The sequence below is a fragment of the Lepus europaeus genome, chromosome 21, assembly GCF_033115175.1.
Source record: "Lepus europaeus isolate LE1 chromosome 21, mLepTim1.pri, whole genome shotgun sequence".
Lineage (NCBI taxonomy): Eukaryota > Metazoa > Chordata > Mammalia > Lagomorpha > Leporidae > Lepus > Lepus europaeus.
In genome coordinates, this window is record NC_084847.1 from 1,749,924 (window position 1) to 1,774,237 (window position 24,314).

The 24,314-nt window shown below is 58.2% G+C and overlaps 2 protein-coding genes and 1 long non-coding RNA gene across 3 annotated transcripts in view; 1 reads left to right on the top strand and 2 right to left on the bottom strand.

Annotated features, from left to right (window-relative positions):
* The window catches only part of RNPS1 (RNA binding protein with serine rich domain 1), a 426,882-nt gene that overhangs the window by 227,102 nt on the left and 175,466 nt on the right, over positions 1 to 24,314 (bottom strand). The gene's annotated exons all lie outside the window — the stretch shown is intronic.
* LOC133750401 (uncharacterized) lies at positions 1,604 to 9,762 on the bottom strand. Its single transcript, XR_009864707.1, has 3 exons — positions 9,416 to 9,762; positions 2,913 to 3,106; positions 1,604 to 2,087 (listed from the first exon to the last, which is right to left on the bottom strand). It is a non-coding gene; the product is annotated as an uncharacterized LOC133750401 (long non-coding RNA).
* Positions 9,966 to 24,314, top strand: part of PDPK1 (3-phosphoinositide dependent protein kinase 1) — a 91,811-nt gene continuing 77,462 nt past the window's right edge. The window contains exon 1 of the mRNA XM_062180773.1: positions 9,966 to 10,083. Within this exon, the coding sequence (XP_062036757.1) occupies positions 10,060 to 10,083 (24 nt within the window). The 5' untranslated portion in view covers positions 9,966 to 10,059. The remainder of the gene's footprint in view (positions 10,084 to 24,314) is intronic.

Consider the following 24,314-nt stretch of genomic DNA (forward strand, 5'->3'; position numbering starts at 1 on the left):
CCCCAGCCTCGGGGTCCCGCTTTCCTTCCTGCGGCCAGAGGCAGCCGGCCAGCCCCTCCTGGGGGTGCCTGTCTCTCCTGCCCTGCCCTGGGAGGGGTGTGACCTCACAATGTCAGGCCGTGGACAGGGGCTCTGGGCAGGTGAGAGCTGGGTGCAGTCCCTCTGTTCCTTCCAGGTCGGCTGCCGGTGAGCCGTGCGGGGCCAGGTGAGCCCATGTCCCTGGGCCCATCGTCCTGGCCCGGGGTGGGGGTGGCGGGTCTGCCAGGCCTGAGGGCTCCTGCCTGCCCCTCCCTCCTCCTCCTTGGGCTGCCCCGCCCCTGCTGCCCACACAGCCGTCCTCGGAATGGGGGGCTCCTCCACCCGCTGCTCCCTGGGCTCTGACCTTGGCCGCCTACCTGTCCTCAAGCTTGGTCTCTCTGTGAATGGTTCTTTGTGAAGAACTACCTGGCGCGTTGCTCAGCGTGTCATCGCCGTAGCGAGACAGCTGACAGGCTCCTGCTGAAGCAAACAGGTCTGTGTCGGCTCTGGGTTCTGAGGTTCAAAGTCCGAGGGTTGGGGGGTGGGCGCTGGGTCAGCCTCTGATGAGGTGGGGGAAGCGGAGTGGTGGTCCTGTTCTGTTTCCGTGACTGCCGCTCTCCTGAGGGCAGTGGCTCCAGAGACTGGGGCCCTCACACTAGCGCCGTGTCCCACACCCTGAAATAGGGTTCGAGTTCTACCCTCTCGGTGCCCCTGGTGATAACAGCCACCCAGGACGGGGTCTGGGACAGCTGCGTCCCAGGTCAGAGAGCCTGGCGCAAGTCCTGGGGCTGCTCCACGTCCTCTGAGCTTCCTGCTGCTGCACACCTTGGGCGTCTACCAGTGCTTGGGCCCTGCACCCACAGGGGACACCTGCATGGAGGTCCAGGCTCCTGGCCTCCGCCTGGCCCAGCCCCAGCGGTTGTGGCCCTTTAGACCTCTCCCTGCTTTTCACATGAAAAGTAAATAAATAGAAACGTAAAGAAAGCACTTGGCATCTGCAGCCCACACCAGAGTCCCGGGCTGAGTCTCCTCTGCTTCTGACTCCACTTCCTGCAGTTGCGGATCCTGGAAGGCAGTAGGTCACCACCACTCACACGGCAGATCTGGATTGGGTTCTGGGATCCTGGTTTCAGCCTGGCCCAATGAGGCTGTTATAGGCATTTGAATGGGGAACCAGTAGGATGGAAAGTATGTCTCTACCTTTTAAATAAAAATTTAAAAAACTCTTAAGAGCCCCATCCATGTGATGGGCGTTTAGCTTAGTGGTTACGATTGCCATGTCCTGGTCCAGCATTGTGGCGCAGCCGGTGAAGCCACTGCCTGTGACACTGGCATCCCATATGGGCGCCTGCTCATGTCCTGGCTGCTCCACTTCCGATCCAGCTCCCTACTGATGGCCTGGGAAAGCACTGGAGAATGGCCCGAGAGCTTGGGCCCCTGCACCCATGTAGGAGACCTGGAAAAAGCTGGCCCCGTCCTGGCCGATGTGGCCATCGGGGAAGTGAACCAGTGGGTAGAAGTTTTCTCTCTCTGCAACTCTTTCAAATAAATAAATGTCACAAGAACAACAAGAAGAGAGCTGCAGGTTCCATGTTGGGGCGCCTGGGTGTGGCCCCCGCTCCAGCTCCGGCCTCCAGCCCCCTGCTGGAGCAGACTCTGGGAAGCAGCAGGGATGGCTCAGGATGTGGGTCCCTGCCACCCGTGTGGGAGGCCCAGATTAATTACCTGGCCCCGGCCCTGCCTGTTGTGGACATTTGGGGAGCAAACAGATGGGGTTCCCCCAAAACCCCAAACAAAAGCAGTCCACCCGCAGTGGGAACGCTGGTCGCTGTGTGGCACGTCCTTCTGCCCAGCCTTGGGTGCGCGCGGGGTTATCTGAAGCCATCCACTTGGTCTCTCGCTGCCTGCTTCTCTCACGCGCGTCCTCACGCTGGCTCCGTGGTAAAGCTGTGCGGCCATAGCTGTCCTTCTCGCTTTCCACTCGTGAGCGAGAGCTGAGAGCTGCCGGGAAGACCGGCCCTTGTCCCCGCTCTTCATCGGTCACGGAGGAGGGCAGGTGGTTCTGGAGGCTGTAAGGGAAGGAGTGGTTCAGCCTTGTCCCTTTATACCCACACCCCCGTGCCACAGCAGATGGCCCGGTCCCTGCACACCCACCTCCACGTGCCACCGCAGACGGCCCGGTCCCTTTATACCCACCTCCCCATGCCACCGCAGATGGCCCGGTCCCTGCACACCCACACCCCCCGTGCAACAGCAGACGGCCCGGTCCCTGCACACCCACCTCCCCATGCCACAGCTGACAGCCCGGTCCCTGCACACCCACCTCCCTGTGCCACAGCTGACGGCCCGGTCCCTGCACACCCACCTCCACGTGCCACAGCTGACGGCCCGGTCCCTGCACACCCACCTCCCCGTGCCACAGCAGACGGCCCGGTCCCTGCACACCCACCTCCCTGTGCCACAGCAGACGGCCTGGTCCCTGCACACCCACACCCCCGTGCCACAGCAGAAGGCCCAGTCCCTGCACACCCACACCCCCGTGCCACAGCAGATGGCCCGGTCCCTGCACACCCACCTCCCCGTGCCACAGCAGAAAATGGCCCGGTCCCTGCACACCCACACCCCCGTGCCACAGCAGAAGACTGGGGCGGGGCTGGGCTGAAGCCAGGAGCCAGGAACTCCACTGGGTCTCTCACTGGTGTCAGGGACCCACGTCTGTGTCGTCACCTGCTCCTCCCAGATGCGTTATCAGGAACTGGATCAGAAGCACGGAGCAGCCGGGACTGGAACCAGGCACTCAGTCTAGGACGCAGGAGCCCCTCACGGCGGCGTCACCCACTGTGCCGCAGCGCCTGCCCTATATCCTGGACACCATCACCGTTTGTGGTCCTTACCTGTTGCCTGTCTGGTGGAAGAGGTGAGGATTCGGCTCTGCCAGCCCATCTCCCCGGTGACTGCCGCTGACGGCTGCCGACGTCACTCAGAGCTGAGACACGGAGCTGGGTCGCGGGCAGGGATCCTGCGTCGTCCCTGGCACAGCTGTTTCCTGGAGTTTTCCTGTCTCCTCTGTCAGCTTCCCGGTTCAACTCTGTGGTGAGAATCCCCCGTTTTCTGTGTTCGGGGCATCCTCTGGACGTCTGCTCCACTTGGGCCTGGGTGCTCTCTGCTGACAGCTCTTACCTCGGGATAGCTCTTCCATCAGTTTAAAGTTGTCCCCCTTCCTGGCACTCCTGGGACCCCACGTACCAGATTTCCTTCCTTCCTTTCGATTCATTTATTTATTTGAAAGAGTCACAGAGAGGCAGAGAGAAAAAGAGAGCTCTTCCACCCACTGGTTCACTCCAGATGGGGCAGCAGCCAGGGCTGGGCCAGGCTGGAGCCAGGAGCCAGGAGCTCCATCTGGTTTCCCTGTGAGTAGCAGGGGCCCAGGCATGTGGGCTGTCTTCCACCACTTTTCCCAGGCCATTGGCAGGGAGTTGGATTGGAAGCGGTGCAGCCAGGATACAAACCAGTGCCCATTAAGGATTCTGGCATTGTAGGCAAGCAACTTTACCCGCGAAGCCACAATGCTGCGCCTGGTCATCTCTCTCCTAGCGCTTGGTGACGCCCTAACGCTGGAAGATTTGCTCTCTTCCTGCACTGCTGCCGGGGTGCTGGGCTTCTACGAGGGTGGAGACTTCGGTGTTCTGGCCACTGATGAATCGCCAGTGTGCACTCTGTGCTGGGAGCCGAGGGGATGCAGGGAATGTTGTTGCATGGACAAGTCCTGGGACCTGTCCTCACTCCTGGGCCGCCTCCGTGTCTCCCTCTTCCTTGGACCTGTGTCTTTGTTCTTGGTTCACCTCCTTACATGCTGAAGCACATTCTGCAGTAACTTTCTGAGAAAGGGTTGCAAGATACAGATCTACCTATCGATTTACCTATCTGTATAGATAGCAATATCTTTTTGAAGATTTATTTTATTTATTTGAAAGATAGAGTTAGAGCAAGACTGAGAGAGACACAGAGAGAGAGAGATATCTTCCATCTGCTGGTTCACGTCCCAAGTGGCTGCAATGGCCAGAGCTGGGCCAATCTGGAGCCAGGAGCTGCTTCTGCATCTCCCACGTGGGTGCAGGGCCCAAGTAGCTGGGCCTCCTCCGCTGCTTTCCCAGGTGCATTAGCAGGGAGCTGGATCGGAAGTGGAGCAGCCGGGACTCGAACTGGTGTCCATATGGGATGCTGGTGCCACAGGTGGCAGCTTTACCTACTATGCCACAACACTGGCCCATATATAGATGTCTATATTGTGCAATTTTACATGATTTATTTATTTATTTTTTCAAGAGATGGAGAGCAAGAATGAGAGAGAAAGAGTGTTGCCATCCAGGAATTCACTACTGAGTTGCCCACAGCCTCCAGGGCTGGGCCAGGCTGAAGCTGGGAGCCACCGACTCCATCCAGGTCTCCCACGTGGGTGGCAGGGCCCCACCTGCGGCTTCCCAGGGCAGCGTGCATTAGCCGGAAGCTGGAGCCAAGGGCCAGAGCAGGGATAGAGCCCAGTATTCCGGCGTGTGACACACTGCCTGCGTCCCCGTGTGCATGTACGTCCCACGGGCAGTGTGTTGTCTGGCAAACGTCTCCACGTGTAAGACGCAGCAGAAACGGCATCTGCTGCGGAGAGCTGTAACGAGATCTAAGAGGCCGGCATCCTCGGGTTTTCCTGACTTTGTGAGGACCAACGAGAGGGTCGTGGGAGGCAGCTGAGTGTGGAGGCAGAGAGGGGCAGCGTTGGGCACGGTCCGGTTTTTTGAGTCCTGTGCTCTGGGACCTACAAACTCGATGACTGAAGATACACAAGTCATTGAAGCCTCGGTTTCCTGCTGCAACAACAGGAATGAGGAGCTGGCGCGGTGGCGTAGTGGGCTGAGCCTCTGCCTGTGGGCCGCGATCCCGTGTGGGCGCTGGTTCGAGTCCCGGCCATTCCAGTTCTGACCCAGCTCCCTGCTATGGCCTGGGAGAGCAGCAGAGGACGGCCCGAGTCCCTGGGCCCCTGCACCCACGTGCGAGGTCCGGGAGAAGCTCCTGGCTTTGTCCTGGCCCGGCCCCAGCTATAGTGGTCATTTGGGCGGTGAACCAGTGGATGGAATTTCTCTCTCCTTGTCTCTCCATCTCTAATTCTGCCTTTCATGTTAATAAATCAATCTTTAAAAATCTTTTAAAAATCTTTAAAAAATCAATCTTTAAAAAAATAAATCAATCTTTTTAAAAGATTGATTTATTTATTCGGAATTCAGAGTTAAACAGAGAAAGGAGAGGCAGAGAGAGGGGGAGAGGGGGGGGAGAGAGAGGGGGGAGAGGGGGAGAGAGGGGGGGAGAGAGGGGGGGGGGAGAGAGAGAGAGTGTTCCATCCGCTCGTTCGCTCCCCAGTTTTTTGTTTTTGTTTTTTGTTTTTTTTTTTGACAGGCAGAGTGGACAGTGAGAGAGAGAGAGAGAAAGGTCTTCCTTTTTGCCGTTGGTTCACCCTCCAATGGCCACTGCGGCCAGCACATCATGCTGATCCGAAGCCAGGAGCCAGGTGCTTATCCTGGTCTCCCATGGGGTGCAGGGCCCAAGCACTGGGGCCATCCTCCACTGCACTCCCTGGCCACAGCAGAGAGCTGGCCTGGAAGAGGGGCAACCGGGATAGAATCCGGTGCCCCAACCGGGACTAGAACCCGGTGTGCCGGCGCCGCAGGCGGAGGATTAGCCTGTTAAGCCATGGCACCGGCCACTCCCCAGTTGACCCGCATCCCCACCTTTTCTTTCTCACCAGGTGCAGGTGAGTGCCAGTTCTGACTCTGCTCCCACTTCCCGCTCCCTGCACACGCACACTGGGCGGCAGCTGCTGGATCCAGCAGTTGGGTCCCTGCCGTACGTGGGGGAGACCTGACTGAATTCTAGGTTGCTGGCTTTGGCCTGGCCCAGAGTTCGCCATCTTTCTCTGTCTCTCTCAGCCTCTTTAAAAAGCAAATGGGAGCCGGCGCCGCGGCTTAATAGGCTCATCCTCCACCTGTGGCGCCGGCACACTGGATTCTGTCCCGGTTGCCCCTCTTCCAGGCCAGCTCTCTGCTGTGGCCCGGGAGTGCAGTGGAGGATGGCCCAAGTCCTTGGGCCCTGCACCCCATGGGAGACCAGGAGGAAGCACCTGGCTCCTGGCTTCAGGCCGGTGCTGGGTGCTGGCTGTAACGGCCATTGGAGGGTGAACCAACGGTAAAGGAAGACCTTTCTCTCTGTCTTTCTCTCTCACTGTCCACTCTGCCTGTCAAAAAAAAAAAAAAAGAAAAAAGAAAAAGAAAATGGGAATGAACTGGGCCTACTGCTCGGTGGCAAAAGCAGACAATTTATTGACGTGGATCCCGTTGGCTGACGAGGGCTGGTGTCTACCCCACGCTTCCCCGTGTGCCCTGAGGGCGAGAACGTGAACTGGACCGGCCTTCGTGGACCGGGGTCGGCAGGCTGGCAGTACGTGTTACACTTTGACCCGGCAATTCCAAAAGCTAAGAACCTATCCTGAGGAGATCAACATGCCAGGATTTCAGCGCTGGGCCTTTGTTCAGGAGGGAACAGAACAAACGCGGGAATCATTTCAGTGTTTCTAGGCGGGAGCTTGACCAGGGGGAGGATCCGTCAACATTCGTCCCGTCCTTAGGTCTTCCTCCGGTGTGCTCCCCTGGCACCCTCGGTGCTGAGGAAGACAGGGAGCTAGTGTCAGGGCAGGCGCGAGGGACACCGGGGCGGGAGGAGCTCCTGGGGCAGGGGTTACACCTGCCTGTCTGCTGCTGCTGTTTGAGAGCAGCGTCTACGTACAGGAGACAGGAGGACGCCTGTCGGGGCAAGTTCAAGGACTGTCCCGGGCCTCGGTTTCCTATCTGAAATGCAGGGGAACAATATCAGCTGCGTCTGTGTGAAGAGATTAGGCCTGGAGCCGGCACTGTGCCACAGTAGGCTAAGCCACCACGTGCAGCACCGTGTCCCATGTGTGTGCTGATTCCAGTCCCAGCTGCTCCACTTCCGACCCAGCTCTCTGCTGTGGCCTGGGAGAGCAGTGGGAGATGGCCCAAGTGCTTGGGCCCCTGCACCTGCGTGGGAGACCCGGATGGAGCTCCTGGCTCCTGGCTTCGGATGGGCGCAGCTCTGGCTGTTGCAGCCAACTGGGCAGTGAACCAGCAGATGGAAGACCTCTCTTTCTCTCTGTGTCTCTCTGCTTCCCTGTAACTCTGCCTTTCAAATAAATAAATAAGTCTTAAAAAAAAAAGAGGCGTTCGGCCTGCACATTCCTCGTGCAGACGAACGTGGGTGAACGTTAGTGCCTGTTTTCTCTGATTGCAGCAGTTCATTCTGCCACACGTCCGTTTCTCATCTTACTCTTCTTTCTCTGCATTATCTACATTTTTACTTCATTTATTTATTTTTGTGTTTTGAATTTGAAAGACAGTTGCAGCGAGACATAGAAACAGGAAGAGAGGTCTTCCACCCGCTGGTTCACTCCCCAGATGGCTGCAGCAGCCGAAGCTGGGCCAATCCGAAGCCAGGAGCCAGGAGCTTCCTCTGGGTCTCCCACACGGGTGCCGGGGCCCAAGGACTCGGACCATCCTCTGCTGCTTTCCCAGGCGCATTAGCAGGGAACTGGATCAGAAGTGGAGCAGCTGGGACTCACACTGGTGCCCATATGGGACCATGGCACTGCAGGCTGGGGCTTTAACCTGCTGCGCCACAGCACCAGCTGCTCATTTATTTATTTTTAAGGATTTATTTGGAAGGAGGAGGTGGGGGGAACAGAAACAGAGAGCTCTTCTATCTGTTGGTTCACTCCCCAAATGGCTGCAACAGCTGGATCTGGTCCAGCATGAAGACAGGAGCCAGGAACTCCGTTCAGGTCTCCCACACGGGTCCAGGGGCTCAAGCAGTCGGGCCATCTTCCACTGCCTTCCCAGGTGCATTAGCAGGGAGCTGGTTGGGAAGGGGAGCAGCTGGGTCTCTGACTGGCACTGCGATATGGGATGCTGTGCCACAGCCTCTGCCCCCTAAATTTTTATTTTAAAAAATAAAGATGGGGGGCAGTGCTGTGGCGTAGCAGGTAAAGCCACCGCCTGCAGTGCTGGCATCCTATATGGACACTGGTTTGAGTCCTGGATGCTCCACTTCGATCCAGCTTCCTGTGATGGCCTGGGAAAGCAGTAGAAGATGGCCCAAGTCCTTGGACCCCTGCACCCATGTGGGAGACCTGGAAGAAGCTCCTGGCTCCTGGCTTCGGATCGGCCCAGCTCCAGCTGTTGCGGCCAATTGGGGAGTGAACCAGTGGATGGAAGACCTCTCTCTCTCTGCCCCTCTCTGCCTCTCCTCTGTAACTCTGCCTTTCAAATAAATACATCAATCTTTAAAAAACAATACACACCGGGTGGGTGTTTGGCCCGGTGGTGAAGGCGCTGGTTACGGCAGCCACATCCCGTATCCGGCTCTGCTCCTGACTTGAGCTTCTTGCCCATGTAAACCCTGGGCTGCCCCAGCTGATGGCTCCAGAAGTTGGATCCCTGCCACCCATAGTGGCTTCCGCCTTGCCCAGCCCCAGCCACTGCAGGCATCTGGGGACTAAACCAGTGATGGGGAGTTCTCTCTGTCTCTCTGCCTCCCAAATAAATAAAGAAAAATTGAATTGTGTTGCTTTTGGAAATAGAAAAAAGGGTTATTTACAAATATGCAAACCAGGGGTGTGTTGTGACGGAGCTGGTTAAGCCCCTGCCCGTGGCTGGCACCCCACACGAACACTGGTTCAAGTCCTGGCTGCTCCACTTCTGCTCCAGCTCCCTGCTAAAGGGCCTGGGAAGGCGGTGGAGGACGGCCCGATGCTTGGGCCCCTGCACCTGTGGGACCCGGATGAAGCTGCTGGGTCCTGCCTTTGGTCTGGCCCACGCTTGGTCACTGCAGCCATTTGGGGTCAGCCCAGGAAGATCTCTCTGTCTCTCTCTGTCTCCCTCTCTGACTGCCCGTGGCCGGTGCTGTGGCATAGCGGCAAAGCCACCGCCTGTGCCGCCAGCATCCCATACGGCCGCTGGTTTGTATCCCAGCTGCTCCTCTTCTGCTCCAGCTCCCTGCTATGGCCTGGGAGGCAGCAGAAGATGTCCTGGTGCTTGAGCCCCTGCACCCACAGGGGAGACCCGGACGGAGCTCCTGGCTGCTGGCTTTGGCCTGGCTCTGTTTCAGCCGGTGTGGCCATGTGGGGAGAGAGCCAGCAGATGGAAGGGAGATCTCTCTCTCTCTCTGTTTCAAATAAATAAGTAAATTTTTTTTTTTTTTAGAAACGCACACACCCACACAGAAAACCTTCAGATCAAAAGAGGAAGGTGGGATCGTGGCACGCCAGCCTGAAGGTACTTACTGTAGCCGAACTGTGCACCTGACGGGGTCACAAGGTCAGCTTCGTGTGTACCTGCCCCGTGCAAATCCCTCCTGCCCAGCGTGAGCGCCTGAGCGAGCAAAGGAGCCCAGGACACGCTCGGGCGTGGGTGTTCTGAGGGTGGCGCCGCGGGCCTCTTCCCGTCCGCAAACGCGTAGCATCTGGGAAACCAGCCCCGGAGCAGGCTCCGCCGGGGGCCTGACTCTGGGCCCCGAGCCCCCGGGCCTCAGTTTCCCCGTCTGGGCGCTGGGGATGACAGCTAGCCAGGCCCCGCCCCGCTGGCTCCAGGATTGGCTGGCGCGGCGTCGCCCTTCCCTAGCGGGGCAGGGCCGCTCCCGTCAGTCGAGCCCTAACCCGGAAATGCGGCTCCGGGGGTCGGGGCGGGGTCCGTCCGGGAGCCGCGGAGCGACGCCCGGCTCAGCCAATGGGCGTGGGCGGCGGCGGCGGCGCGGCGGAAGTCCTGCCCGGCGTCGCGCGGGGGCGGGGCGGTGCCGGGGGCGGCGGGCGGCGGGGCGGGCGCAGGATGAGGGCGGCCATTGCTGGGGCTCCGCCGCGGGGAAGAGGACGGTGAGGAGGCGCCGAGCAGCGCAGCGGGGCGGAGGAGGCTCCCGCGCCGACGGGGGCCCATGGCCAGGACCACCAGCCACTTGGTGAGTGCGCCGCGGCGGGCGGGGCGCTCCGGCCCGTTACACCACGGAGCGCGGCGGCCTCCCGGGACCGGCGAGGCGGGGCGGCCCGGGGTCCCGAGGGCCGGGCGGCGCCTTCTCTGCGACGGCCGGCCGGGCCGGGGGCGGTCGGTTCCAGCCGGGCGCTGGCCTCGGCCGCCGCGGGCAGCCCTGGCCCTGGCGGCGGCGGACGCCGGGCGGCCGGGGGCGCTGACAGACGCGGAGGGCGGGGGAGGCCTGGAGGTGTCACCTGGCCGGGCGGGGTGGAAGTGCCTGGAAAGTTTGTTTTCGAGTCGGCGCAGCCTGGAGCCGAGCCTCTGGGGCTGCCTTTCCGCTCGGTGTCCCGAGGAGCCGCGCTAGGCCTCCGCCCGCAGAAGGGGGCTAGTTCTGGGTCCGGGCACCTGATGCTCGCGGCCCCGCGCGGGGAGTGGGGAGGCCCTGCGGGAGGCGTTTGGCTGCCTTCGTGGCCGGTGGCTGTGTTCCGTGCGGTGGAAGCCGCTGCGAGGCCGGCCGTGCAGCATCGCCGAGGGGAAGTGAGCCTGACAGGTAGAGGGGGAGAGGAGCGGAACAGGCCGCTGGTTTGCCGAGCGTCCCCGCTGTCTTGGTGTGTTCTGAGGTCCTGGGACGTGCGTGGAGAGTTAGCCCTGTGTGCGGCGGGTGACGGTAGGACGGCAGGCCCGCAGGCCCGAGGCGTAGCTGGACGCTCGTCTGCCAGGCCAGGGCGTCGCGGCGGCAGTTGCAGTCCCGGGGGGCCGGGCCTGGCAGGGGCCCCTTTGCGTGGCCGAGGCAGGAGCCCGTGGCTGGGAAGCGCAGCTGCGCTGAGTTCTGTAACTGTCAGGAGGCCCTTGGACCTTCCGCAGCGCCTCCTTGGTGATCATTAAACCGAAGCCCTGCAGGTTGAGAAAGGGGTGGGGGGTGTCCGCGTGTTGGGGGTGTGGCTGCACCCCGGCGCTGGCAGAGTGAGCTTCCGCACGGCGCTGTGCAGGCTGAGAAAGGGGTGGGGGGTGTCCGCGTGTTGGGGGTGTGGCTGCACCCCGGCGCTGGCAGAGTGAGCTTCCACTCGGCGCTGTGCAGGCTGAGAAAGGGGTGTGGGGTGTCCGCGTGTTGGGGGTGTGGCTGCACCCCGGCGCTGGCAGAGTGAGCTTCCACATGGCGGTGTGCAGGCTGAGAAAGGGGTGTGGGGTGTCCTAGTGTTGGGGGTGTGGCTGCACCCCGGCGCTGGCAGAGTGAGCTTCCACACGGCGCTGTGCAGGATGAGAAAGGGGTAGGGGGTGTCCGAGTGTTGGGGGTGTGGCTGCACCCCGGCGCTGGCAGAGTGAGCTTCCACACGGCACTGTGCAGGTTGAGAAAGGGGTGGGGGGTGTCCGCGTGTTGGGGGTGTGGCTGCACCCCAGTGCCTGGCAGAGTGAGCTTCCACACGGCACTGTGCAGGCTGAGAAAGGGGTGGGGGGTGTCCGAATGTTGGGGGTGTGGCTGCACCCCGGCGCTGGCAGAGTGAGCTTCCACACGGCGCTGTGCAGGCTGAGAAAGGGGTGTGGGGTGTCCGCGTGTTGGGGGTGTGGCTGCACCCCGGCGCTGGCAGAGTGAGCTTCCACACGGCGCTGTGCAGGCTGAGAAAGGGGTGGGGGGTGTCCGCGTGTTGGGGGTGTGGCTGCACCCCGGCGCTGGCAGAGTGAGCTTCCACTCGGCGCTGTGCAGGCTGAGAAAGGGGTGTGGGGTGTCCGCGTGTTGGGGGTGTGGCTGCACCCCGGCGCTGGCAGAGTGAGCTTCCACACGGCGCTGTGCAGGTTGAGAAAGGGGTGGGGGGTGTCCGCGTGTTGGGGGTGTGGCTGCACCCCGGCGCTGGCAGAGTGAGCTTCCACACGGCGCTGTGCAGGCTGAGAAAGGGGTGTGGGGTGTCCGCGTGTTGGGGGTGTGGCTGCACCCCGGCGCTGGCAGAGTGAGCTTCCGCACGGCGCTGTGCAGGCTGAGAAAGGGGTGTGGGGTGTCCGCGTATTGGGGGTGTGGCTGCACCCCGGCGCCTGGCAGAGTGAGCTTCCACATGGCGGTGTGCAGGTTGAGAAAGGGGTAGGGGGTGTCCGCGTGTTGGGGGTGTGGCTGCACCCCGGCGCTGGCAGAGTGAGCTTCCGCACAGTGGTGTGCAGGCTGAGAAAGGGGTGTGGGGTGTCCGCGTGTTGGGGGTGTGGCTGCACCCCGGCGCTGGCAGAGTGAGCTTCCACATGGCGGTGTGCAGGCTGAGAAAGGGGTGTGGGGTGTCCTAGTGTTGGGGGTGTGGCTGCACCCCGGCGCTGGCAGAGTGAGCTTCCACACGGCGCTGTGCAGCGCTGGGGCGTGTGTGAGGCCCCTGTGGAACAGGGAGCACGGTGTTTCGCGGTCTTGTCATCCACACGATGGACTCTGATGTCTGCATTTTCTTCACGTGAGGCAGCATGGCATCCCGTGAGCAGAAGTGGCCTTCCCGGCGAGGAAGTGAGCAGCAGGCTCCGCGGCGTTGGCAGCTGGAGTCCCTGCATCCCCGTGTTTCCTGTCAGTGGTGCCGGAGCCCGCCTGCCCCAGAGGCACCTGATGGGGCTAACAGGGCGGCACTGCAGGCGTGTGGGAGACGCCTCTGCCAGTGGGAAACCAGCAGGGGGAGCAGTCTGAGCTCTGGCCTCTCCTGCTGGGAGTCCGAGGTGGGCCAGAGTCCGCTGAGGGCAGGTGCCTTGCCAGGTACCTCCTGTGGTGTTGTGGGCGGTGTTGCTCCCCTTGCAATGATGCCTTGAGGTGCAGAGGGGTTTGGCAGGGACCCCAGTGTGAGGACCGCGAGGGAGGGAGGGTGGGCAGCTCAGCCCGGCACTGTGTGTGGGGTGTGAGGAGTCCTCCGTGCGTCTGCCCAGGATGTCTTCCCGGGAATTGAGCCCCGTGGAGGCAGAAAGGGTGTCTTGGCCTGCAAGGACAGCACATGTGTGTCTCTGGGCAGATGGCTGAACTCTGTGACCCCTGGGGCCTGTAGCGGCCTCCTGCTGTCAGAGAGCAGCTGTTGGGAGGGCGGCTCCGACTCCTCGTTGAGGGCTGGTAGTCTGGGTGCGGCTGGGGGGTCCCTCTGGAAGAAGGAGCAGGTCTCTGTGGGGCTAGGGGGGATTGGGGTTAGGCGGGTTAGCCACGCTCCGGGCCTTTTGCGGGGCTGGCTGTGTCTGTCGGGAAAGGCTGGGGAAAGCAGAGAGCATCGGAAAAAGCGGCTTCTGGTTTTCTGGCGGCGCTCCCCCGCCGTGGCTGGTGTGTGGAGCAGGGTGTCCCCCGCCCAGTGACACCCGGCAGCAGTCTGCAAGCTAGTGGAGAGCGGCAGGGTGAGTACTGATGCTCCAGCTGGGGCTGAGGTCTGCTCGGCTCTTGGGTGTGAGTGGTGGGGAGCTCACAGGGCATCCTGGGGAGAGGGGCCTGGACAGAGGCAGCTTGTGGAGGGGAGGAGCGGGCAGCCCTTTTCTGTGGCCTCGGCCTCTCAGCTGCCTCGGCTGGGTTTTTGGTGCTTGTGGGTGGCTGATGGACGCTGGTGAGAGATGGGGTCGGGCACGGGGTGGCGGCCTGGGAGGCGTTGTAGGAATGAGGGGGGAACACGGCCAGTTCCTCTGGGGAGAGTGCTTCCCCAGCGCGGCACTTTGCTTGTGCAAAGGGATCGCGCTAGGGCAGAGCCCACCTGCTTTTTCTGCTCGGCGGTGCTGGTGCCCGAGGCACGCTGGTGCGGAAACGCCTCTCCCTTGGCAGCTGTGCGCGCCAGGCCCGCTGGTGGATGGCCGGTGGCGACGGGCGCGTTCCCACCATGGGAAGACAGGCTCAAGGGGCATTTCGCCGGGGAGGAAGTGCTGCTGTGGCTCTGGACAAGTGGCGCTTAGGTCCCTGCAGGTTTTCACTTGTTCAGTGTGAACCAGGCCCTTGAAAAAGTCGTTTGAATATTGAGAACAGGCGATGTCTGCTGTGAGGCCACAGGCAGGGTGTGTTTTCCCGGGGATGTGGGGAAGTGTTTGATGGGTTCTCGAGAGAGGAGAAAGGCCGGGTCCCAGTGGTGGTGGGGTGTGGCGTGGATCACACGTACCTGGTTGCACGAAGTCTGTCCCCAGCCTCTCAGTCGAGAACGTTTTCTTCTTAAGCCAAGACTCCAGGCGGCTTTGAATGTGTTAGGAGAACTAGCTCATTGCAAAGGAAGGACTTTTCCAGGCACTACATCTCTTACCAGCGCACTTGATTGAGGATTCCGTTCGAACGGAGACGGTAGTATACAGAGGCTCACGATGGCTAGAGCTGACAGGATATGAAGGGCCTTGGTGGCCCCTGCAGAAGAGATGGGTGTGTGCTCTCCACCTGGAGTTTGCCCAGGGGCCTGGTGCAGGTGGGTGTGTGGTGACGTCCTTTCTCCCCAGACAGGATCAGGTGCCCTCTGTACCAGCGGCCAGGCTGGGGCCTGGCCCGTGTGCATTTCAGATCAGCTTGCAGCCCGCAGGGAGTGGGAGTGTTGAAGGCCTGTCTGGGTGTCAGGGACGTGCCTTGTGCAGGGCTGTGTCCTCCGGGTGTCTGTGGAGCTGGAGGCCTCTGTGTCTGCCCTCTCTCCCAGAACTCACCTGTGCGCCGCTCGGGGTTACAGGCCCGCTCTCCAGCCTGTTTTTCTCTCTGGAATTGCTTTTCTCGCAGTCGGGAGGGCTACAGCTCCTGGTGACAGCGCTGTGTTGGTCTGTCAGAGGCTGATGTGGCTGGCAGGGAAGGCTCGAAGCCTCACTGAAGTTCTCTGAGCTCGCTTTCCACTTCTCCCTTTGTGTCCCTGGTGGCTGGGGACAGGACCTGCACGTGGCCCTTGGACCCCTGACCTTGCTGCTGAGCCTGCGAGCCGCCTGGCCGTGGTCTCGGTCTAGCGTGGCCAGGGCCTCTGTCGCCGGCTCTGCTGGGAGCTGGGAGCTGCACACTGTGGACTCGCCATCCTCATCCCTGCACTCTGGCCTTGCCCTTCCCCCTTTCCTGGGCACTTGCTTGTTGCGTCCCGGGTGCCTTGCCCCCTCCTCCTAGCCTGTCACTTTGTTCCTCCTCTGTGGAGGCCCTGCCTCAGGTGCTCTGCCCTGGGCTCTTGTCCAGGATGTCCACGGCTGCCCTGTTCTCCGTGATTCTGTGTTCTCCACGCTCTTCCTCTTGGCCTGAAGAAATTTCCCTGGGTGGAAACCCCCCAGAGGTTGTACAACCTTTTCTGACCAGTCCACTTCTTGGTGGCTGCCTTTTCCCCCAGGCCTTTGGTCTGCGCCGGGTTCTGTTACGTGTTCTGTGTTCTGTGGGTCTCAGACGTGTTCTCTACCTTGCTGTGTCCTTATCTTTCTCAGCCTGGGGTCTCTGGTGACTCCGGTTATTTTTCATGTTTTTTGCTCAGAGTTCTCATACCTGGGCTGTGGTATGTTGGTCACACATCTGCTTGTCTCACCATTTTCAGTATTCCAAACATGTCTGCATGCTGCATCCTGCATCTGGCTTTCCCTAGATCTTTTTTCTTAAATTAGTCCTTTTTTTTTTTTTTAAGATTTATTTATTTATTTGGCTGGTGCCGTGGCTCAATAGGCTAATCCTCTGCCTGTGGCGCCGGCACACCGGGTTATAGTCCTGGTCAGGGCACCAGATTCTGTCCTGATTGACCTTCTTCCAGGCCAGCTCTCTGCTGTGGCCCGGGAGTGCAGTGGAGGACGGCCCAGGTGCTTGGGCCCTGCAACCCATGGGAGACCAGAAGGACCTCGCTCCTGGCTTCAGATCAGCACGGCGCGCCGGCCGCGGTGGCCATTGGAGGGTGAACCAACGGTAAAGGAAGACCTTTCTCTCTGTCTCTCTCTCACTGTCCACTCTGCCTGTCAAAAAAAAAAATTAAAAATAAGATTTATTTATTTAATTGAAGGACAGAATGACATAAGAGATAGAGCTTCCGTCTGCTGGATCACTCCCCAAGTGGCCACAGGAGCCAGAAGCCCAGGACTGCAGACGAGTCTCCCGTGTGAGTGGGAGGGCCCCGTGCTTGGGGCGTCCTGGGCTGCTTTAGCAGGGAGCTGGAGGAGAAGCAGCACACCTGGGACTCAGACTGGCACTCTGACCAGGAGCGCTGGTGTTGCTGCAATGCCTGCCGCAGCTGCTTTTTACAAGTTTTGTTTATTTTATTTGAAAGGCATAACAGAGAGATACAGACTTCTGTCTTCCATCTGCTGGTTCATTCCCTAGATGTCTACAGTAGCCAGGGCTGGGCCAGGCTGAAGCCAGGTTCCTGGAGCTCTATGCAGGTCTCCAGTGTGTTTGGCAGGGACTCAACTACTTGTGCCATCACCTGCCGCTCTCCAGGGTGCACAGTAGAGGGATTGGGTCTGAAACAGAGCAGAAATTTGAATCCATGTCATCTAAAATGAGATGGGGGTGTCCCAAGCAGTATCTTGATTGTTATGCCACAATACCAATCCTTGTTGCCTATTTATTTGACAGGCAGAGAGAGGGAGAGGGAGAGGGAGAGAGGGAGAGAAGGAGAGAGAGAGAGGGGAAGAGATAGAAAACACACTCTGATCCAGTCACCAAATGCCTGCAGCAGCTGGGACTGAGTTGGGGCCAAAGCTGGGAGCTGGAAACCCAAGTGAGGCTTTCCCCGTGGGTGGCAGGCACTCAGCCCTTGATTGTCACTGATGCCTCTCAGGCTTGGAGTTAGCAGGAGGCCGGATTGAGGAGCCACAGCTGGGCATCCAGCCTGAACTCTGACATGGGTTGCAAACATCTGTAACTGCTAGGCCAGACCCTGCCTCTGGTGCTTGGTTAGTGCCAACGTGCAGGCCTTCCAAATGAGGATGGGCTCGAGTGGTTAAAAACGTGACTCCTGCCCCGCCATGTTTACTGTGGAAGTATGATTTAAAAGGAGACAGCTCTTTCATTTGGTGTATTTTACTGCAATAAAAATATTTTGGAAAGCAGGTAAAAACACTTTGTGACTTTGCACAGCAAAGTGGATATACTTAATGCCACTGACCCGTACACTTAGAAATGCTGAAATGGGGGAGCCAGTGCCTGCAATGCCCGCACCCATAGGAGTGCTGATTCAAGTCCCGGCTGCTCCCCTTCCATCCAGCTCCCTGAGACAGAAAAAGAGGTCTTCCATCTGCTGGTTCACTCCCTAAATGCCTGCAATAGCCAAATCTGGACCAGACCAAAGCCGGGAGCTGGCCACTCCATTCGGGTCTCCTGTGTAGGTTTCAGGGGCCCAAGCAGTTAGGTCATCTGCTGCCTTTCCAGGCGTGTTAGGTGGGAGCTGGACTGGGGTTGTTGGCATCGCAAGACTGGGTTAGCTGCTCCTTTTGTTTTGCTTTCTTTTTTTACTTTTGCCAAACCATTTGAAAGTAACTTGCAGGCGTAGTGTTCGCCACAGGGTCTTTCACACGGCGGCCTCTGTGCCACCTGAGCTTCACTCTTTAGCTGCGCGGTGGTTGTGGACATGTTCTCCACATGCAGTGGCCCCTGAACCTTCTTCCGTTACGCACCGCCATTCATGTATCTCTTCAGTTTCCTTTACTCTAGAACAGGTCCCTTGTGTCCCCCACACACACTTTTTTTTTTTTTTTTTAAGATTTATTTATTTATTTGAAAGGCAGAGTTACAGAGAGGCAGAGAGAGGTCTTCCATCTGCCGCTTCCCTCCCCAAATGGCCATAATGGCTGGAGCAGGATGAATCCAGAGCCAGGAGTCAGGAGCTTCCTTCTCCAGAGGGGGAAGAGTGCAGGGGCCCAAGGACTGCCATCCTGCACTGCCTTCTCAGGCCACAGCAGAGAGCTGGATCAGAAGTGGAACAGCTGGGACTAGAACCGGCGCCCATATGGGTTGCTGACACTGCAGGACATGGCTTTACCCACTATGCCACAGCACCAGCCCCTTTTTTCCTTTTATAGCTAGCTTTTATTTATTTATTTTTGATATGAGGCTAATCTTCATAGAATGTTCCAGAGTCTGGAACCGTCTCATTGCTTCCTCACTAGATGAGATCCAGGCTAGGGTTCATGGCAAGAATAGTGTGCTTCAGAGAGGATGTTCTAGGCGGTGACTCTTGTGCGGGGTTTACGGAGCAGTCACAAAGACAGCAAGGGTTGCCAAGCATCCTGCACCTGGTTTCCTGTTACTGCCATCTCACAGTGCTGTTGTGTGTTTGTGACAGATGGTGGACCAGTGTTCATATAGGATAAGGTCTGTAATTGATTTAAAATTCCTCAGTGTTGAAAAGTTGTATTTGTTTTTATTTATTTGAAAAGCACGATGAGAGAGTACAGAAAGACCTTCCATCTGCTGTTTTATTCCTGAAATGTCCACAACAGCTAGGCTGGGCCAGGCTGAAGGCAGAAGCCTGGAATTGCATTGGATTTCCCGTGTCGATGTCCGAGACCCAAAGAGCCATCACCCACTGCCTCCCAGGGTGCATATCAGCAGGAACTTGGGTCAGAAGCTGATCAGGGACTTGAAACCGGGCACTCAAGTAATGGGATGTGGGTGTTCCAAGTCATGACGTATTTATTTGTTTGGAAGTCAGAGTTACACAGAGGGAGAGACAGAGAGGGGAAGGGGTGGGGAGAGAAATAGCTTCCATTTACTGGTTCATTTCCCAGGTGACCACAATAGGCAGAGCTGGTCCAGGCCGAAGCGGAGAGCTTCATTCAGGTCTACCACGTGGGTGGCAGGGCCTAAATACTTGCGCCATCCTCTGCTGCTTTTCCTAGGCCGTAGCAGGGAGCTGGGTTGGAAGTGGAGCAGCCGGGACTCGAACCTGTGCTCATATGGGATGCCGGTGTCTCAGGCAGCAGCTTTGCCCGCTGTGATACAATGCCAGCCCCACAAGTGGTATCTGAACCACTGTGCCAAACACCTGCTCCCATGAATCTGTTTTCTTTTTTTTTTTTTTAAGATATATATATATATTTATTTATTTATTTATTTGAAAGGCAGAGTTACAGAGAGCGAGCGAGTGAGAGAGGTCTTCCATCTGCTGGTTCACTCCCCAAATGGCTGCCACTATCAGAGCTGGGCTGAGCCGAAGCCAAGAGCCAGGAGCTTCTTCTGGGTTTCTCATGTGGGTGCAGGGACCCAAGAGCTCGGGCCATCCTCTGCTGCTTTCCCAGGCCATAGTAGAGAGCTGGATTGGAAGTGAAGCAGTTGGGACTCGAACCAGTGCCCATATTGGATGCCGGCACTGCAAGTGGCAGCTCTACTCGCTGCGCTACAGCGCTGTCCCCCCCCCCCCCCCTTAAAGATTATTTATTTGAGAGGCAGAGTTAGAGAAGGAGAAACAGAAGGAGGTCTTCCATCCACTGGTTCACTCCCCAGATGGCCACAATGACTGGGGCTGGGCAAGGATGAAGCCAGGAGACAGGAGCTTCCTCCAGTTCTCCTATGTGGGTGCAGGGCCCCAAGGACTTGGGCCATCCTCCGCTGCTTTCCCAGGCTCATTAGCAGGGAGCTGGATAGTAAATGGAGCAGCTGGCAGTTGAATGTTGCCCATATGGTATACTGACGCTGCCGGCTGCGGCTGTAACCTGCTGAGCCACAGCTCCAGCCCCGTGTTTTTTTGTTTTTGTTTTAAATATTGATTTATTTATTTGAAAGGCAGGATTACAGAGAGACAGAGCAAGAGATCTTCCATTACTGGTTCACTCCTCCAGTGGCCAGGGCTGGGCCAGACTGGGGCCAGGCTGAAGCCAGGGGCCTGGAACTCCATCTAGGGACCCAGATACTTGGGCCATCTTTGGCTGCCTTTGCTGGCACATTGGAAGTGCAGCAGCCGAGATTTGAACTGGCACTCACAGGATGCTGGCGTTGCAGGCGGTGGTGGCATAACCTCCCGTGCCACAGCACCTGGTGAACCTGTCGTGAAGCAGCGGTGTCTTGTTCGGGGCCCCTGACTGAAGGGTGATCAGGTGTGAGGAAGGCATGGCTGGGCTGGCTGGACCCAGCGTGGTCCCCAGGAAGCTTGCCCAGAGCGGGGCTGTTGCTGCGATGCCAGCGCCTGCCCTGCGTCAGCGCTTCACAGCCCAGCTTCTGTGGCAGAGAGCTGTACCTTTGCCTCTGACATCAGCACAGGCCCTGCCCTTGCGAGAGTGAGTGCGTGGCCTGGGCTTATAGTTTTGGAGCTGCAGCTGGGAAAGTGGGTCAGACAGTTCATCCTGAGCCTAGCAGATGAAGGGTGGTGTTCTTACACCTCTGTAATCTGGAAATTCTTCTTTTTGCTCTTTAGGACCTACCTGGCCCTTGACAGGTTTTATTTCAGAGCCGTTGATTTTACATAAGGTCCTTCTAGGGAAGTTTTGAGTCTTAAATGTTGGGTCAGACTGGGGGTGCAGAATTGGGTGTTGTGTTTCTAGTGTCCTGAGCCGAGGCTCCCTGCGTTGGTGGTGAGGTCTGACTGGACCACTGTACGGGACCCTACCCCGAGTCCCTAACCTGTGCAAGAGCCTTGTCTGAGAGGCGCCTTTGCAGGCAGAGTGTGGGAGCACTCTGCGGGGGAGATCGCTCTAGCGGCCCCCCGCCCCCAGAGCTGCTTTCCTCCCGTGGAGAACCCTGGTGATCTCTGCTGCTTTGGGCAACGTCTAACTAGGAGGGCTCTTCTGAGGCCTTGACTGCACTCTTCATTGCTAAGGTGTCCCATGGTGGCACCGGGGGCACGTGTTCTACACAATCACCACCAAGTGCCCCTCTCCCCATGGACCTCAGCCCTTGGGCTCCATGCAGCTCAGTGAGAGAATCCACCATCCTTGGGATGTGGAGGGAAGGGCTAGGTCAGACCCCATGTATGGGGCACTTCAGCAGGTAGTACAGCCTGGGCTTCCCCTTCGGGAACCATGGGAGGGCGGTCTTTGGGAGAGATGCCACAGTGCTGGCTTTGGAGCTTGGCTCTGGAGAGCCCCAGCAGCCAGACCCTGGGGGCAGGGGCGTTACCAAGCTGCGAAGCTTGACAGCTGCTCCTTTCCGGCCGTGCCACGGTGACCCTGCATCCTTTCTGGAAGGTGAGCCACAGCCGGTTTACACTTCTCCGGTGCATGAGAGCCGCGCTGGCGCCAGGCCAAGGGAGACACTGCGCCTCAGTGCAGTCTCAGGAGCTGCTGGCACTGGCCGCTTGCATTTTCCATCGTGAACTCATTTTCCTTCCTGCACTTTCTTTTCCTTGCATGCGACTTTTTTTTCCATTGTTTAAAATCATAGTCTTCTACTGATTACATGTACACAGCTGGTTACTATCAGATACAGTTTTTAAAATGTACACCTAAATATAGATTTACTTGTGAATACATTGTGTTCTCATTTTGGTTTGCCTGTTTGGTAAATCCTACCATACTGTCCTGTAGGGACCTGGCTGGTGGGTGAAGGGGTGAGGATGCTATTGGCTGATTGAGGAGAGGCAGCCACTAGTAGCTCTGGCTCTGTGCTCCTTGCCTGAAGACTTTGTTGGGTAGAAAAAGACTTGGGTGGCTTGGTCGGGGCAGTTATGTGGTGTTCAGCCCCTCTGTGAGCCCTGGGGGCTGATGGGAAACAGTGGTCTGCTCAGCTGTGATAGGTGGTTCCCAAGGGGAGGGGAGTGCCTAGCAGAGGGTGGCCCTTTGTGGGGATGCTCCAGGAGGAGCGCAGCCACAAGCCAGGCCCCAGGGCTGACCAGATGGGGAAGAGCTCTCCTAAAGGGGAGGCCAGGGAGGCGGGGTGTGGAGGGTGCTGCTTGGCCACTTCACGGTGGCCAGCAGGCCCAGCTGGCTTAGGCAGGGTGTGCTCACCAACTGCAGCTGGATTCTGCATGGTGCCAGGTTTGTCTCCAAGCTTTGAAACCTTTTGGGTGATGTAAACTACAAAAGCTGGTGGTATAAGTATTAGGAAACTCATATTATACTTTTCCTATGTTGGTTTTTTTTTCCAAGTATAGTGTTTTCCTTCAGTAGTTCAGTATTTTTCAGTGTTTCAGTGTTGAACACTGGCTCTGAGTCTTCTATTTATTTGAAAGGCAGAATTATGCAGAGAGACGGAAAGAGATCTTTCGTCCATGGGATCCTGCCCCAAACGGCCACAGTGGCTGGGGCTGGACCAGGCTGAAGTCAGGAATCTGGAACTTTGTCAGGGTCTCCACTGTGGGTGCAGGGACCCAGGTGCTTGGGCCATCTTCCTTGCCTTCTCTAGTGCATTAGCAGGGAGCTGGATCAGAAATGGTGCAGCCAGGACTCAAACTGTTGCTCTGATACAGGATGCTGGTGTTGCAGGCAATGACTTTTTTTTTTTTTTTTTTTGACAGGTAGAGTTATAGACAGAGAGAGAGAGAGAGAAAGGTCTTCCTTCCGTTGGTTCATTCCCCAAATGGCTACCATGGCCGGCGCTATGCTGATCTGAAGCCAGGAGCCAGGTGCTTCTTCCTGGTCTCCCATGTGGGTGTAGGGGCCCAAGCACTTGGGCCATCCCCCACTGCCCTCCCGGGCCACAGCAGAGAGCTGGACTGGAAAAGGAGCCACTGTGACTAGAACGCGGTGCCCATATGGGATGCCGGCACTGCAGGTGGAGGATTGACCCAGTGAGCCCCGGCGCCGGCCCGCAGGCAGTGACTTAATCTGTGCCACAGTGCTGGCTGTGAACCAGAAGCAAGCCCGCTGCCCTGCTCTGCTCCCGGTTTCTGCAGTTGGTGAGCCATATTTCATAGGTTTTAACAATTTCCTGCCCACCCACTTGGAGACAGTGCAAACTTGGAGGGCTTCTGACGTATATACAGGGTCAGAGCTGGTGTGCAGTCTCACCGCCGTCCTGCTCAGACCACTGTCTGCAGGCACAACACATTCTCTCTCGCTCTTAAAGATTTTTAAATTTATTTTAAAGGCAGAGTTACAGAGAGAGAGAAAAAATCTTCCTTCTGTTGGTTCACTCCCCAAATGGCCGCAACAGCCGGAGCTGGGACAGTCTGAAGCCAGGAGCCAGGAGCTTCTTCCAGGTCTCCCCCTTGGGTGCAAGGGCCCAAGTACTTGAGCCATCCTCTGCTGCTTCCCCAGGCTCATTAGCAGGGAGTTGGATCAGAACTGGAGCAGGCGGGATTTAAAACAGTGTCAATATGGGATGCCAGCTCTGCAAGGCCTTGGCTTTAACCTGCTGCGCCACAGTGCCCGGGCCTGCCTGCCTGCCTGCCTCCCTCCCTCCCTCTCTCTCTCTCTCTTTTTTAAGACTCACTTTATTTGAGGCTGGCGCTGTGGCACAGCAGGTTAATGCCCTGGCCTGAAGCACCGGCATCCCACATGGGTGCCAGTTCAAGACCCGGCTGCCCCATTTCCAGTGCAGCTCTGTGCTATGGCCTGGGAAAGCAGTAGAGGATGGCCCAAGTCCTTGGGCTCCCGCACCCACGTTGGAGGAGGAGGCTCCTGGCTCCTGGCTTCGGATCGGTGCAGCTTCGGCCATTGTGGCCAACTGGGGAGTGAACCATCGGATGGAAGACACCCCTCCCCCCTTTCTCTCTTTCTTTGCCTCTCTTCTCTCTGTGTAACTCTTTCAAATAAATAAATATTTTTTAAAAAAGATTCACTTTATTTGTTTGGAAGGTAGAGTTACAGGGTGGGGAGAGGGAGGGGATCTTTCATCCTCTGGTTCACTCCCCAAATACCCTCAATGGTTAAGGCTGGGCTAAGCCAGAGCCAGGAGCCAGGAGCTTCTTCTAGACCTCCCATGTAGGTGCAGGGGCCCAAGGACTTGGGCCACCTACTGCTGCTTTCCCAGGAGCATCAGTAGGGAGCTGGATTGGATGTGGAGCAGCCAGGACTCGAATCGATGCCCATTTGGGATGCTGGCATTGCAGGAGGCAGCCTAACCCATTGTGCCACAATGCTGGCCCCAAGCATGGTTATGCTAAAGACAGTGCAGGGACAGTGACAGTGACAAGAACTGGTTTCCTTTCCTCTTCTCTTCTCTTCTCTTCTCTTCTCTTCTCTTCTCTTCTCTTCTCTTCTCTTCTCTTCTCTCTCCCTCCTTCCCTCCCTTCCTCCCCCCCCCCCCTTTTTCTCCCTTCCTTCCTCCCTTCTTCCCTTCCTTGAAAGGCAGAGAGAGAGAGAAGAGAGAGATCTTCATCTGCTGGGGTTTACTCCCCAGATGGCCACAACAGCCAGGGGCCAGGAACTCCACCCGGGTCTCTGGTGTGGGTGCAGGAACTCAAGCACTTGGCCATCAGCTGCTGCCTCCCCGGTGCATTAGCAGGGAGC